This window comes from Balaenoptera acutorostrata, chromosome 10 (genome assembly GCF_949987535.1).
Source record: "Balaenoptera acutorostrata chromosome 10, mBalAcu1.1, whole genome shotgun sequence".
In the NCBI taxonomy this organism is placed as follows: domain Eukaryota; kingdom Metazoa; phylum Chordata; class Mammalia; order Artiodactyla; family Balaenopteridae; genus Balaenoptera; species Balaenoptera acutorostrata.
In genome coordinates this window covers 36,676,372-36,689,191 of record NC_080073.1, presented here as the reverse complement: position 1 = coordinate 36,689,191, position 12,820 = coordinate 36,676,372, and the positions used below count along the sequence as shown (strand labels likewise).

Genomic DNA, 12,820 nt, shown 5'->3' with positions numbered 1-12,820 from the left:
AATAGAAAAAAATATGAAAGGAAGAATGTATCTTAGCTTTACTGACAAAGAACTGAAAATCAAGATGCTTCATAACAAAATCAATTATTCAAAGGTGCATTACTGGGAATATCCTAATATTTATATAATTATACAATTTTCCAGACTATCCTTAGAGAAGTATGGCTACTGAGGATAGTAATAATAATGATGATGAAAGATTTTATTGTCCTTGGCTTTCATTTGAGTGTTTGAATACAAGGCACTGTGCTACATGCTCTGTAAATATTGTCTCATTTAAATCCTATAATAACCCTGATGCAAGTACTGCTATTATCTCCACTTTACAGATGAGGCTCAGAAAAGATAAGTTACTTACACAGGGATTGGCAGAGCAGGATTCAAATCTAGGATGCCAGATTACACTTGACGCTCTGAATCCATGGATATGGAACCCATGGGATTCGCAGGGTCGACTGTACTATGCCATTTTATATAAGAGACTTGAGCATCTGTGGATTTTGGTATCCGCAGGGGTCCTGGAACCAACTCCCCACTCCCGATACTGAGGGACAACTGTACAGAGTACAAACTTTTAACCTCTACAGTGTCCTGCCTCCCATTTTAAATAATTAAGAAAAGACAAAATATTAAGCTAGTCACTGAGAAGAGCAACCTAAGTTAGGCCTCTAGACCTGGTCTCTCAAGATCAAAAGAAAATGTACCTACTCCAGGATTCCCACACGTCCTCACCTGGGAGCCCTCCTCGTTGTAGTGCCTGGCATTCCGGAACATCAGCTTCATGTCTTCTATCATTCCCTCTTCCCCTGCATATTTGTCATTGCGGATGTTATGTTCAATTATTTTCAAGTCCATTGGCTCCAAGATGATTTTATAATAATCAGGATAGTCCTTTTTGGATGGTTTAACCATAAATAGATCACAAAGTCTTCTGCCTGAACCTGGCTCACGAGCTTCAAGAACAACATTGAACAAGATTTTCATTCGCTGCTTTCTAATGTTCTTTTTACTGTTGAGGGGCGAGGGAGAAAAGGGGGAAAATGAGAACAGGTTCAGTTTTCTTGATATAAGGATGAACACGAAATAAAACAAATTAACAAATTAATTGTGGGCAGGTGCTTCATAATGATTATAATGTATTGATTATGTATGGCACAAACACAGTAAACATGCTGGAAGCTATAAGCAAATATTAGGAAATTTTTCAGAATAGTTAAAACATAGTGACTCTGGCAGGAGCACCCCCCAAGAACACCAGACAAACGTGTTTAGAATATTTATGAAATGCAATGCTTGAAAATAGATCTTGTCTAATGCCAAAGAAAATGAAATGCTGTTATTAATTGAAATATATTTTTTAAGAACAGAGCAAAAGTGGAATAAAACTGCTGATTCCTTACTAACAGTTCTCCCTTAAACAAACAAACACAAAGAGAAGTGTCCCATCTCCTATGACAACCACTCCTGAACACCTGCATATCCTGAGGGGATGATGTGAGAGGAAGAACTCTCTCAGTCCAGGACTTTAGCAAGTGAATAATAAAAGGGGAATGCAGGACAAAGCTCCAACATCACAGAGCTCCACATCTGAGCAAAGATTAGAACACAGATGACTTTAGCCTACAAGAAGCCTCTAAAGAAAAATTTCAGAACCTGAATTTGATATCACAGAATTTGGTAACTGGTCTAATAACTGAAATTTACTGCTTTAGGACGTATAACACTTAGAGTATCCTTTCTCCATTTGTATCATTCACTTCAAGAGAGTGATATGTAACTGGTTTCCATCCTCAAAGGCAAGCAAAACTTTTGTCATTAGGGTCAAACAATCTTCTCTGAACTCATCCAGTTTTGTTATTTTATTTACATTTTTCCAGATCCTTACATTGCCTTTGAGACCGAGACCCACAGGCCCATTACTTTTAATCTGACTGCCAGAAATAACTCAAGAGCTAAACTTCATATTCTTTTATAACTGTATTAGCTTGGGTGGCTGGTATATTTACTTTATCCTTTTCCAATATGATGTTGAACCTTATTATATCCACACTTTTGAAAGTAACTTTGAAAGACAGCTGCCATATTCCCCTATGTGATACTTTCTGGTTACTGTTTTCAATGTCACTTTGATTTTTAGATTCTTGTTTGAACATCCCCTCTTCCTCCCTCAGACTAGTAACTATAAACAGTTTGTTCACTCTTCCCTATTTTGGGAAAGGTGCATAAAATTAAATCCCAGACCTTGTAACTGGCATACTCATTCTTTTTTAATCAGCACCTGTGAAGACACTTCGATAAAATACTTCTTACGGGGGTTCAAAACCAAGGTTGTTTATCATTATGCACTTAAGGGTGCCATACTTAAGGGGATGTCAATTCAGGTCACAGACACATAATAAATATACAGTTTTAGAAGTTTACAGGAGATGGGCCATAATTGGTTCTGCGCTAACAAAATCAGTGTATTACAGCAATTTTCCAATAAATGAAAGTCAAGAGAAATGGGTGCTTTTCCTAATTTGCACGAAGATTATGAGCTAGTAGGGGCTTCGCTCTGAATCCCTGATTTTCCAGGACCACCACCTAACCCCTAAACCCAGCCTAAAACACTGAAACCAATGTCACTTTTTGCTTCTCTTAGTTTATCATCAACTCCTAGAGGACCTCCATAGCGCTTCTAGATCTGATCTTTCCTTTTAATTTTTCATGCCATGGTGTTAGTCCTAACCTTCATAGTTTGTGGCTGACCACCTTCTCAAATGTCCTTATCATTATCCTTCCTATGAAGCTATTATTTATTATGTATGTATTTGTGTTTGGATATACACACCAGATCCTATTTATAGTTACAGCTAACATTTCTACCACATGCCAGGGACTGTGCTAAGCACTATCATTTAATCTTCAAACTCTGAGAACCAGGTACAATTATTATCCCAACTTTGCAGCTATAAAAACAGAGGCTTAGAGACTCAAGTCAATACCTAAGGCCATAAAGTGACTAATCAGAACTGAGACTTTAATCAGCTGATAATCACCAGACTACTTTTATCATGCAAGTGGATGATAAAAAGTTAGCTCTGGGGGCTTCCCTGGTGGCGCAGTGGTTGAGAATCTGCCTGCCAATGCAGGGGACACGGGTTCGGGCCCTGGTCTGGGAAGATCCCGCATGCCGTGGAGCAGCTAGGCTCGTGAGCCACAATTGCTGAGCCTGCGCGTCTGGAGCCTGTCCTCCGCAACAAGAGAGGACGCGATAATGAGAGGCCCGTGCACTGCGATGAAGAGTGGCCCCCACTTGCCGCAGCTAAAGAGGGCCCTCGCACAGAGACGAAGACCCAACACAGCCATAAATAAAAAAAAAAAAAAAAAAAAAAAAAGTTAGCTCTTACCAAGGGCCTCTCTAATCAAAGTCAACCCTGCTCACAGGCTTCAAAGTCTCCCAGCATTTAACTCCCTGGCCCTAGACCTTCAGTGGTGCCTACTGTGAAGCTAACTAAACCCAAAGGTTCCTTCTTTCACAAGGCTTTCTATATTTCATCTGCAAGTCTTCAAGGACTTTTTTACTCACCTTTTTAAGGAGTTTCCCAGACTAGTAACATCTGACTAAAAACAAAATGAAATCTACCATGTCTTGATGCCAGCAGGAAATACTGCCAGAAAATAATCAGAGTGAGTACATTTAGTGAGTACTCACTGCATCCAGGCCCAGTTCCATGGGCTTTAAACATATTAAGCAATCAGGTCTTCACAGCAATCCTATGCAGGTAATGTCATCAACTCCTTTTTCAGATGAGGAAATTGAGATGAGGCTCAGCTGATAAGAACAACTGGGATTTGAACTTGGGCAGTAAGGCTCTAGCGCTCGGGGTTATAACACTACTCCACGATGCCCCACATTTCTATTTCTTCTACTACTACCCAGAACCAGTGCCATATACTATGAATGATATAAAAGAAATACAATCCATGGTCTTTTCCTTAAGTTTACTATCTAAGAAAACTTTTCTTAAGGAAAATATTAGGAAGAAGATAATAATACAGTAATTTTGTAGAGTGGACTACATACGGTAGCAACATAAAGATAACTTTAGAACATCTAACTTTTAAGAAAAAGCATGATAGGGAAATCACATTTCCTAAAGCTATTTGGGCAATCACACAACACTTCCATACAATTATACAACTGTGTACCTTAAACAATTATTTTACTACAGTGATCACACATAAGTTCATTTGTTTTTAACCTGCCTCTTTTCCTGGCCAATAAATTCCTGGAAGGTAGAGGTGATGACTAAACGTTCTCCTTTATGACCTGTGAGCAGAGTCTGGTGTTCTGCAAACAACTGACACTCCATGAATGCCAGATGGCAAAGGTGAAAATAAAAGCACCACACAATGATTACTAGGACCATAACATGGCAACTTATGGGCTGTTTTTAAAAATCGTAAGTAACATGCAAAAGAATGGATGCTTTTAAAGAAATAAAACATGGACAAGATCAGAGACTGAAGAATGTATTTATGCTCAAGAAGCACTAACCCAATGCATAGGTGCCAACACAGACTGACATCACTTGGATTGTCAACACTGATTATGATCCCTCCACCATCCCCCACTCTGTAAAAGACAATCAGCACCCGCCAGCCCTTGGACACTGGCAATGGTACCATATTCTCAGCCTCTCTACCTCTGCTGCAGAAGCACAGCCACAATGACTGCTGTGGGGGCTTACTGCCCCTGGCAAAGCTGGCAACAAATTACAGCTCCTGAATATATCTAGGCTAATTCTCATTTTACTAACTATACTTCTAAACTATACTGCTTTCTTTACTCATAAAATAAACTGGCATCCAAATAAAAACCATTATTCACATGCTTAAGGCTGCACTTTTCACCTAATCACTACTGACCATGCCATAAAAGTTACACTTTAAAAAATATGTTTATGCATAAAAAAGGACTGCACACCTGGATAGCCTCCTGAGACCCAACATCTCACTGTCAAGAGTGTTCCTGGGAAAGCAGAAACAAACATTACATGTGAAGAGAAACAAAACAAGCAACATTGGAGGTCATGTACAAACCAAATATGGTTGAGAAAAAAGAGGATTATTCAATCCAAAGGATAAAAGGTTTTAAGAATACTTGGAACATTTCAACATGGAAGATAGCAGGTGGATTTTTGGGTAGAGGGTTTGGGGAGAAGAATGCATTCCCAGAATGAAGAGAACATACCCGCAGTAATTTTTCTCACAATCTTTGATACGAAAAAAATAAGGCAAAGACAGAATCATACACAATACTTAGGAGTCAAGTCAAGTGGTACTTGAAAACTTGGCCCTGACTTCTCTGGATAAGCTTAACTTAACCTACTAGGCTGTCATGTTTGCCTGAATTCTGGAGAAGTCTGTTTCTTATTACCAAAACCTCTTAAAATAACTACCTTCTAAAAGGCTGGTCATGTTATTTCCTTTGTCACAGTCCAAAGTATAGGACTTGCTTCTGTCAACCTCTTAATGTGTGCTCATGCCTGTATTTCAAACCCAGATATGTTATTTTATTGCTTTAGCTATGATTTATATTTGTTCTTCTCTTACTTGTATTTTTCACTTCATTAAACAAAACACTTCCTAAGAAACCTGTGCACAAAAAGACTTTTTGTCTAACGTGGGATTTTATTATTTCAAGAACATAATGCTTTTCTTTTTATGGGAGGTTTTAGAATAATAACTTTCATTTAACCTATTTGGGTTGTCCCACAAAGTACAAGCCACAGATATTTTTTTAAGGCTCTGGCCTGGGCTAATGCGTCCTTGGAACTGTTTTCTGAACACTCAACTAGTTTAAGATCTCTCTTTTCATTCAGTGTTGGCACTAACTGTACCATCACTTTTGCCTCCATTACCTTCTTTTGCCTGAGAAGTTTTTATCTTTGATTGGTGACTGATCTGGAAAACACAGGTGATGCTGTAGTAGTTATATAATTACACTCAAAGATGTTCTTGATTTGATGCCTCTGATCTGGTTTCACATTTTTCCTCCGTTGTCCCTGGTATAACAAGGAATTAAGAACTTGGAAGGATGAAATTCATAGGCCAGTAATGGAGGAGACTCACATCTCAGGGCACACCAATCAATTTAGTTACCTTGGCATAGCATAGCAAAGTTATTTTCAAAGTTAAAAAAAATTTCCCAAATGCTATTTATAGGGAAAAACAAGACAGCTTGTTTTTTCTAAACCACTTTTTAAAATCCTCAGGTCTCAGTGGATCTACTAATACATGAACAGAACTGTATTAATAGTTACTAATGACTTCTTCACTCAATTATGAATCTGTCAAGCCCTGCTATTAGTGATGGAGCTTATTCCTTGTTTAAAGTATCCTCCCTGCTGTTACAAAGATGGTGAGACAGTTAAGGCTGAGGAAGAATACGGTGTTCCACAAAGATCAGGCCAGAGAAACTCCATGTGGGAGGCGCAGACAAAAGAGATGGTCTTGCATGATTCTTTACAGGAGTCCAGCTTCAGAATCTCACAGTAAGGCCCCCCTCCATAAAACCCGTGAGAAAAAGGAAGGGTTAGGGAAGTTGACAGAAAGGTTAGAAAGAAAAGAAAACCAAATATCTAGCTAACCTTTTATGAACTACAAGAAGTTATGACTTGGTATTTTACAATCTGACATCCTTAAAATGGCAAATAAAGATCAGATTAACAAGGAAAAACAAACAGGTAAGAATAATGACTTACTTCACTACAGTGGTAGTACTGATTTTTTTTTTTGTAATTCACCATGTAGAAATTACCTAAATTAGATTTAAGGAGCATTCTTAAATGCCACATTAAAACAAAATAACCTGTACAGCAAAAAGAATAACATGTTTTGCCAAGCTACATAAGTAGTTGTTTTTATCGATGTTATCTAAAGCCAATATGGTACAAAAAAAGCACTAATCATACAATTTACAAATGAATTTTTAAATGTTATAAAATAGTTAAAGCTTATAAGATAATTCATACTTGACAGCTTAAAGAAACTGTACTTTTCTACACTTAAATCTAAAACAAAATAAAAAGAAACTGAGAAGATGTCTCCAGCTATAAGAAGAGTATCTACCTTTTTCTTTTGGCACTACCAGTATCAGAGGTTGCTGAAGAAATCATGCTGTCTCCATCCTCAATGTCATCTCTCCTGGCAAGCTCCTTCTTCTTTGCCTAAAACAGAGCAGACCCTGGGAGTCAAGCTCACTCTGCCGAACACTTCTAGAATATATAAATATTAAAAGACATATGGGGCTTCCCTGGTGGCGCAGTGGTTGAGAGTCTGCCTGCCAATGCAGGGGACACGGGTTCGAGCCCTGGTCTGGGAAGATTCCACATGCCGCGGAGCAACTAAGCCCGTGTGCCACAATTACTGAGCCTGCGCGTCTGGAGCCTGTGATCCGCAGCAAGAGAGGCCGCGACAGTGAAAGGCCCACGCACCGCGATGAAGAGTGACCCCCACTTGCCACAACTAGAGAAAGCCCTCGCACAGAAACGAAGACCCAACACAGCCAAAAATAAATAAATAAATAAATAAATATTTAAAAAAAAAAAAAAAAAAGACCCATGGCCTCAGATGCGCTCCAAGGTGTGCCCTCAGAAAGGATTCAATAAACTCATGGACACTGTACAATGATTAATTAGCCTTAAGATGTCCCTTCTCCTAGGACCAACCCTACCTTAACAGAAACAGAGTATAGAACCAAAGAAATAAAATCTAAATGACAGAGTATCATCTGTGATTAGAGGGAAACTTCCTGACATCCCTAAAATTACTCCCCAGGGACAAATCCCTGCTTCTTCCACTCACAAAGCTAAACCAGTCTAAACTATTATTTCTACTCTACATGGTCCTGAAAACTCTTAAAAAAATATTCAGCAGTACTTGTGGCTGAAATGAATGACGTGATATTGCTGGAGGAAAATCATGTATCTTAAAAGAACACACTCAAAATGTGTAAAATTATTTCAATTATACATACAACAACTTAGCAAAACCAAGAAATCATACCTGCATGACTTGCTGCAGTTTTAGAACTCGCTTGTAGATGGCTGAGTTGGGAACATTATAGCGTTTGGCATTTTCAAACATTAAATTCAGATCACACTCCAAATGATCTAAAGTTTCATATTCTTGATTCTTTAGCTTTGTTCTGTGAAAGACAAACACATGTTTAGAATTTTCCATTATGAAAATTATGAAACACACTTCCTGAAAGTCCAGTGCAAAAATCCTGACAAGCACTACAAGGTATCTTTACCAGTGATACTGATTAGAGGCCTAGAAGTGACAATTTCAAAATATAGAGTGAAGAGGCAAAAGCACCATTATATTTAGACAATATGACAATTTAACTGAAAATCCAAAAGAATAAAACACTATAAGAAGTAATAACAGAACCTAGTAAGGTGGTCAATTATAAAGCAAACATATTAGCAAAAATCCTAAGAGAAAAATCCTGTTAGTGGCTAACATGCAAACCCTAAGAAGAGATAAAAATCAGGGAGGTTTTAAGCTACCTTAATGAAGAATCATGGTGATCTACACATTTTAGAAAATAAAGAGGCCATTCCACTTGATGAGGGTTAAAGAAAAGCGAAAGTACTGGCAACTCCATGAAGGAGCGTTTAGAATAATACACATTTAACCTCCAGGCGAGTTGCATATGGGCAATGAAGAGCGGTCCTTTTTGTTTTTTGGCTGGGCTGCGCAGCTTGCGGGATCTTAGCTCCCCAACCAGGGACTGAACCCGGCCCCAGCAGTGAAAGCGCTGAGTCCTAACCACTGGACCGCCGAGGAATTCCCTGAAGAGCAGTCTTAAGATAATAAATGAGAGGCAGATATGTCAGAGTCCCTTCACTACTCTTCCTCCAATACAAACATTTGTAATTAATTACGATGGCTTAATATTGAGGTTTTTACTTACCCTAAGTCTTAAGAATTCCGATAGCTGTCTCAGACACTAAGGCTATTACTAACACCAACTCTCATAAAGTCCCTATACAAAGTAAGGCTTATGTTAGAAAAGTCGAACTTGGAAGAAGGTTGCAGGCAGGTGACTGGGCTGGCTGCGGATTTGCCTTCTTTTGAACTAATCTACTTAATTAGACTGAATTTTAAAAGACTGAGGGAGAAAAGAAACTAAGGACAAAAATCAATCAATTAAAAAGGAACCTCTTAACATCTACAAGACTGTCACCATCTTTTCCAAGGCAAAGAGTACAAAAAACAATTTCTAGTCCATTTTCTTAATGAAAGGCAGCCTTAATTTCCATGTTATTGTTCATTTTTATTTTATTTTTTGGCCATGCCACACGGCATGTGGGATCCTTAGTTCCCCGACCAGGGATCGAACCCGGGCCCCTGCAATGGAAGTGCCAACTCTTAATCACTAGACCGCCAGGGAAGTCCCTCCATGTTATTTTTAAGAAGGCCAAATAACTAATTTTCTATAACCTACTCGCGTACAAAACCTCCAAAGTTTGGATTAAATAAAAACACCATAAAACTTTACTGATCAAATAAGGAAAACAGACGTTACAAATGCAAAACCACAAAACATACGTTAGGCCACCTTATTCCTAGAATCCAGCAAGTACAAGGATTTTAATTCCTACTGTATGGAAAGTTAGTTAACTGCCATGAAAACATCATTTAAACACCAGCTTACTCTGACCTTGCCCATTTAATTTTACTTGCGTCTTGCCTCTATCTGGGTATACTACAAAACCTAACCCACATTGTAAGAGTCACAAAACAACATGTTTTATAACATTATTTATTTCCTACTATTGTTAATGATATTGTGATGGTTCAAGTATTTTGTCTGGCTGAATTCCCAATGATCATTTTAACATTTTCTAAACAGAAAAGGGAAACCACGATGAACCATCTCTCAGGTATTGTTTAAGCTAATGAGTTCTCTAAGAGCTGACAATGCTTATTCTGGAGGTTTAACTACAGATACAAAATTTAAATGCAGATAAACTGTTGTGATTAAAATATTGATAAAAGGTGTAAGAAGAGAAATTCTTGCACAGCTATAAGAAAACGAACAGTTAAATTCTGAGCTGCATGACTTTTTATAATTCATAATCTGACACAAAAATGCCTAGCTGGAACATCTTTTATTTGCCTCTTGACTCTACTGCAGTACAAAGAACATCATTTGTAGTTAATCAAATTTATTTCTCACTTTTATATAGGAGTGATATTTAAGCACACTTTAGACATGTGAAAAACATTTTTACCTTTATTATCTTTATCCATTTTAGAAAGGAAGATACATGTGCAGGCTCAATCACAAGAAAATAGATTTATACTGAGTAATGTAGAAGATATCGTACCTGATCTGTTGTAGTGATATGGGCATTTTAATTTGCTGATAATAATCAGGGTATTTTTTCTTTGAAGGCAAATGGAAAAAAGGTTCAGCTATTAGCTGCCCTTGGTTATTCCGGCAGCTCCTAACTGTGTCGTAAAGCTGATAAAAAGGATTTGAAACATCCATAAATGAAGTAATGCTCTCTGCTTCCGACTCTCCTTCTTCATAACGTGCAGCTACAAAGACATAAAAGATATTTAAAAGGGACAGCAGAAACTAACACAACACTGTAAAGCAATTATACTCCAATAAAGATGTTAAAAAATATATTTATAAGGGGAAGAAACAAACATTTTTTTAAGCTCGTTTAACAACCTTCCAGATTATGCTATGTATGTTTGAGAATACTTGTTTTAAAAGAATAGTCTCTAGGCTTCATAAAGATGCTGTTAGTAATGCTTAGTAAAATTGTATGTTTACTCAGAGAAATGTTACACAGAAATAGAATAGAATGTTACATAGTAAAAGTTATACCATCTTTAAAAGGTTACAAGATAGTTTCTCTGCCATCTTCTGAGACTCCTTGCTTACGTGTGCTTGGACAAGAAAAGGAGCAAGTAGCCATTCTCAGATCTCAGAACTAAAGTGACAGCATGTAGCTTAGGATAGTATAAATGTAGACGGGGCTGATACTGACAGATCTGATTTAGTTTTAAGTCTCTTTGACTTTGCCCCACTGACCTATAGCATCCCTTAGGAATGATGTTTTCCTTCATTGAGAAAATTTTTAGGTAGAAGCTAATCATAAAAACACCAAAACAAAACATGTAATCACTTCTATAGAAATACAAAATATATTGCTGATTTCTCTGAACTCTCAAACAGTATATAATGACCTGATTTAAATTTTTTCTTAATGGATCAGGATAACCAAAATCACTATGTGCTCCCAGGTAAGTATGATAATCACTTTTTAAGCACTTAGTTATTTATTAAGAGCTTGATAAGCACCACCCTCAGGTAATCCTAACATCACCACACAGAACAGGTATTGTCATTTCTTTTCCAAATGAGAAAACTGGGCATGAGGAGCTGATGACTTGGCCAAAGTCAGCTAGCCTGTAAAGCAGTTGAGAACGGATTTGGATTTAGTCATGCAGCTAGAAGGAAAGACAGAATCTGAAACTACGAAGTGTTTTCTGACTCCATTACCTCGAATCTTTTCATAAAGCTCTTGCACATCTTTTATTGAATTTAAACCTAGGTATATGTTTTATTGCTACTGTAAACTATATCTTTTTAAAAAATTACATTTTCTTTTTATGGCTGATTCCGGAAATGGAGATTTTTTTTCTTTTTTTTGGCTGTGCTGGGTCTTCGTTGCTGTGCACAGGCTTTTCTCTAGTAGCGGCGAGCTGGAGCTACTCTTCATTGCGATGTGCGGGCTTCTCATTGCAGTGGCTTCAGTTGCAGGGCTGAAGCAACTGAAGCAGGGCTCTAGGCATGCAGGCTTCAGTTGCAGCACGCAGGCTCAGTAGCTGCGGCATGCGGGCCCTGGAGCACATGGGCTTCAGTAGTTGCGGCGGGCAGGCTCAGTAGTTGTGGCGTGTGGGCTCTAGAGCACGCGGGCTAGGTAGTTGTGGCGCGTGGGCTCAGTAGTTGTGGCGCACAGGCTTAGTTGCCCTGCAGCATGTGGGATCTTCCTGGACCAGGGATTGAACCCGTGTCCCCTACATTGGGAGGCGGATTCTTAACCACTGGACCACCAGGGAAGTCCGAAGTAGATTTCTGTATAATCATCTTACATTAGCATTTTATTATTCTTATTAATTCTAATAATTTATCTGTAGCTTTTTAACTAGAAAACTCAAAAAATAATCTATCAACTGCAATCCTTATAAATCCTTCTTTTCTGATCCATATAACTTCACTGTTATCAGTGTATGCTGGCTAGTACTTTGACCAAGAGGTAACAACATTCTTAACTTTGTTTCTTATGGTAGGGGGAATGCTACAAATACTTCTCCAATGAATATGGAGATGCCCTTTATCAAGTTAGGAAAGATCCCCTTCTATTCCTAGTTTGCTAAGCTTTTATCATGAATGGGAACTGAAGCATTAATCAAATGCATTTGCTAAGCCAATAGTATTGTTTTGCTCCTTTAATATACCAATGTAGTGAATAATACTTTTTTCTAATGTTGAACTAACCTAGTATTCCTGGAATAAACCCAATTGTGTTATCATGTATTATCTTTCATATATACTGCTAGATACAGTGTGTTTATATTTTGTTTAGTTTTGGTTTTATATCAGATTCAAAGAATGAATTGGGAAGCTCTATTTTATTCACTGCTGAGGTTTATGTGTAATTCTGTTCCTTGAATGTTTGACCTGGTGTTTTCTATGCAGGAATGTTTATAATTAGTAATTTAATTTCTTTAATGGTGATAT

At 37.9% G+C, this 12,820-nt stretch overlaps 1 protein-coding gene across 27 annotated transcripts in view; it reads right to left on the bottom strand.

The window, feature by feature from the left end:
• PBRM1 (polybromo 1) overlaps positions 1 to 12,820 on the bottom strand; it is a 106,737-nt gene that overhangs the window by 57,011 nt on the left and 36,906 nt on the right. For 14 of the 27 annotated variants that reach the window (XM_057555028.1, XM_057555022.1, XM_057555040.1 and 11 more), the window contains 5 exons: positions 10,389 to 10,602; positions 8,053 to 8,194; positions 7,117 to 7,214; positions 4,970 to 5,014; positions 733 to 1,009 (listed from right to left, as the gene is read on the bottom strand). In XM_057555028.1, coding sequence (XP_057411011.1) covers positions 733 to 1,009; positions 4,970 to 5,014; positions 7,117 to 7,214; positions 8,053 to 8,194; positions 10,389 to 10,602 — 776 coding nt within the window. The remainder of the gene's footprint in view (positions 1 to 732; positions 1,010 to 4,969; positions 5,015 to 7,116; positions 7,215 to 8,052; positions 8,195 to 10,388; positions 10,603 to 12,820) is intronic. The other 13 variants (XM_057555045.1, XM_057555027.1, XM_057555037.1 and 10 more) reach the window with 1 other exon arrangement.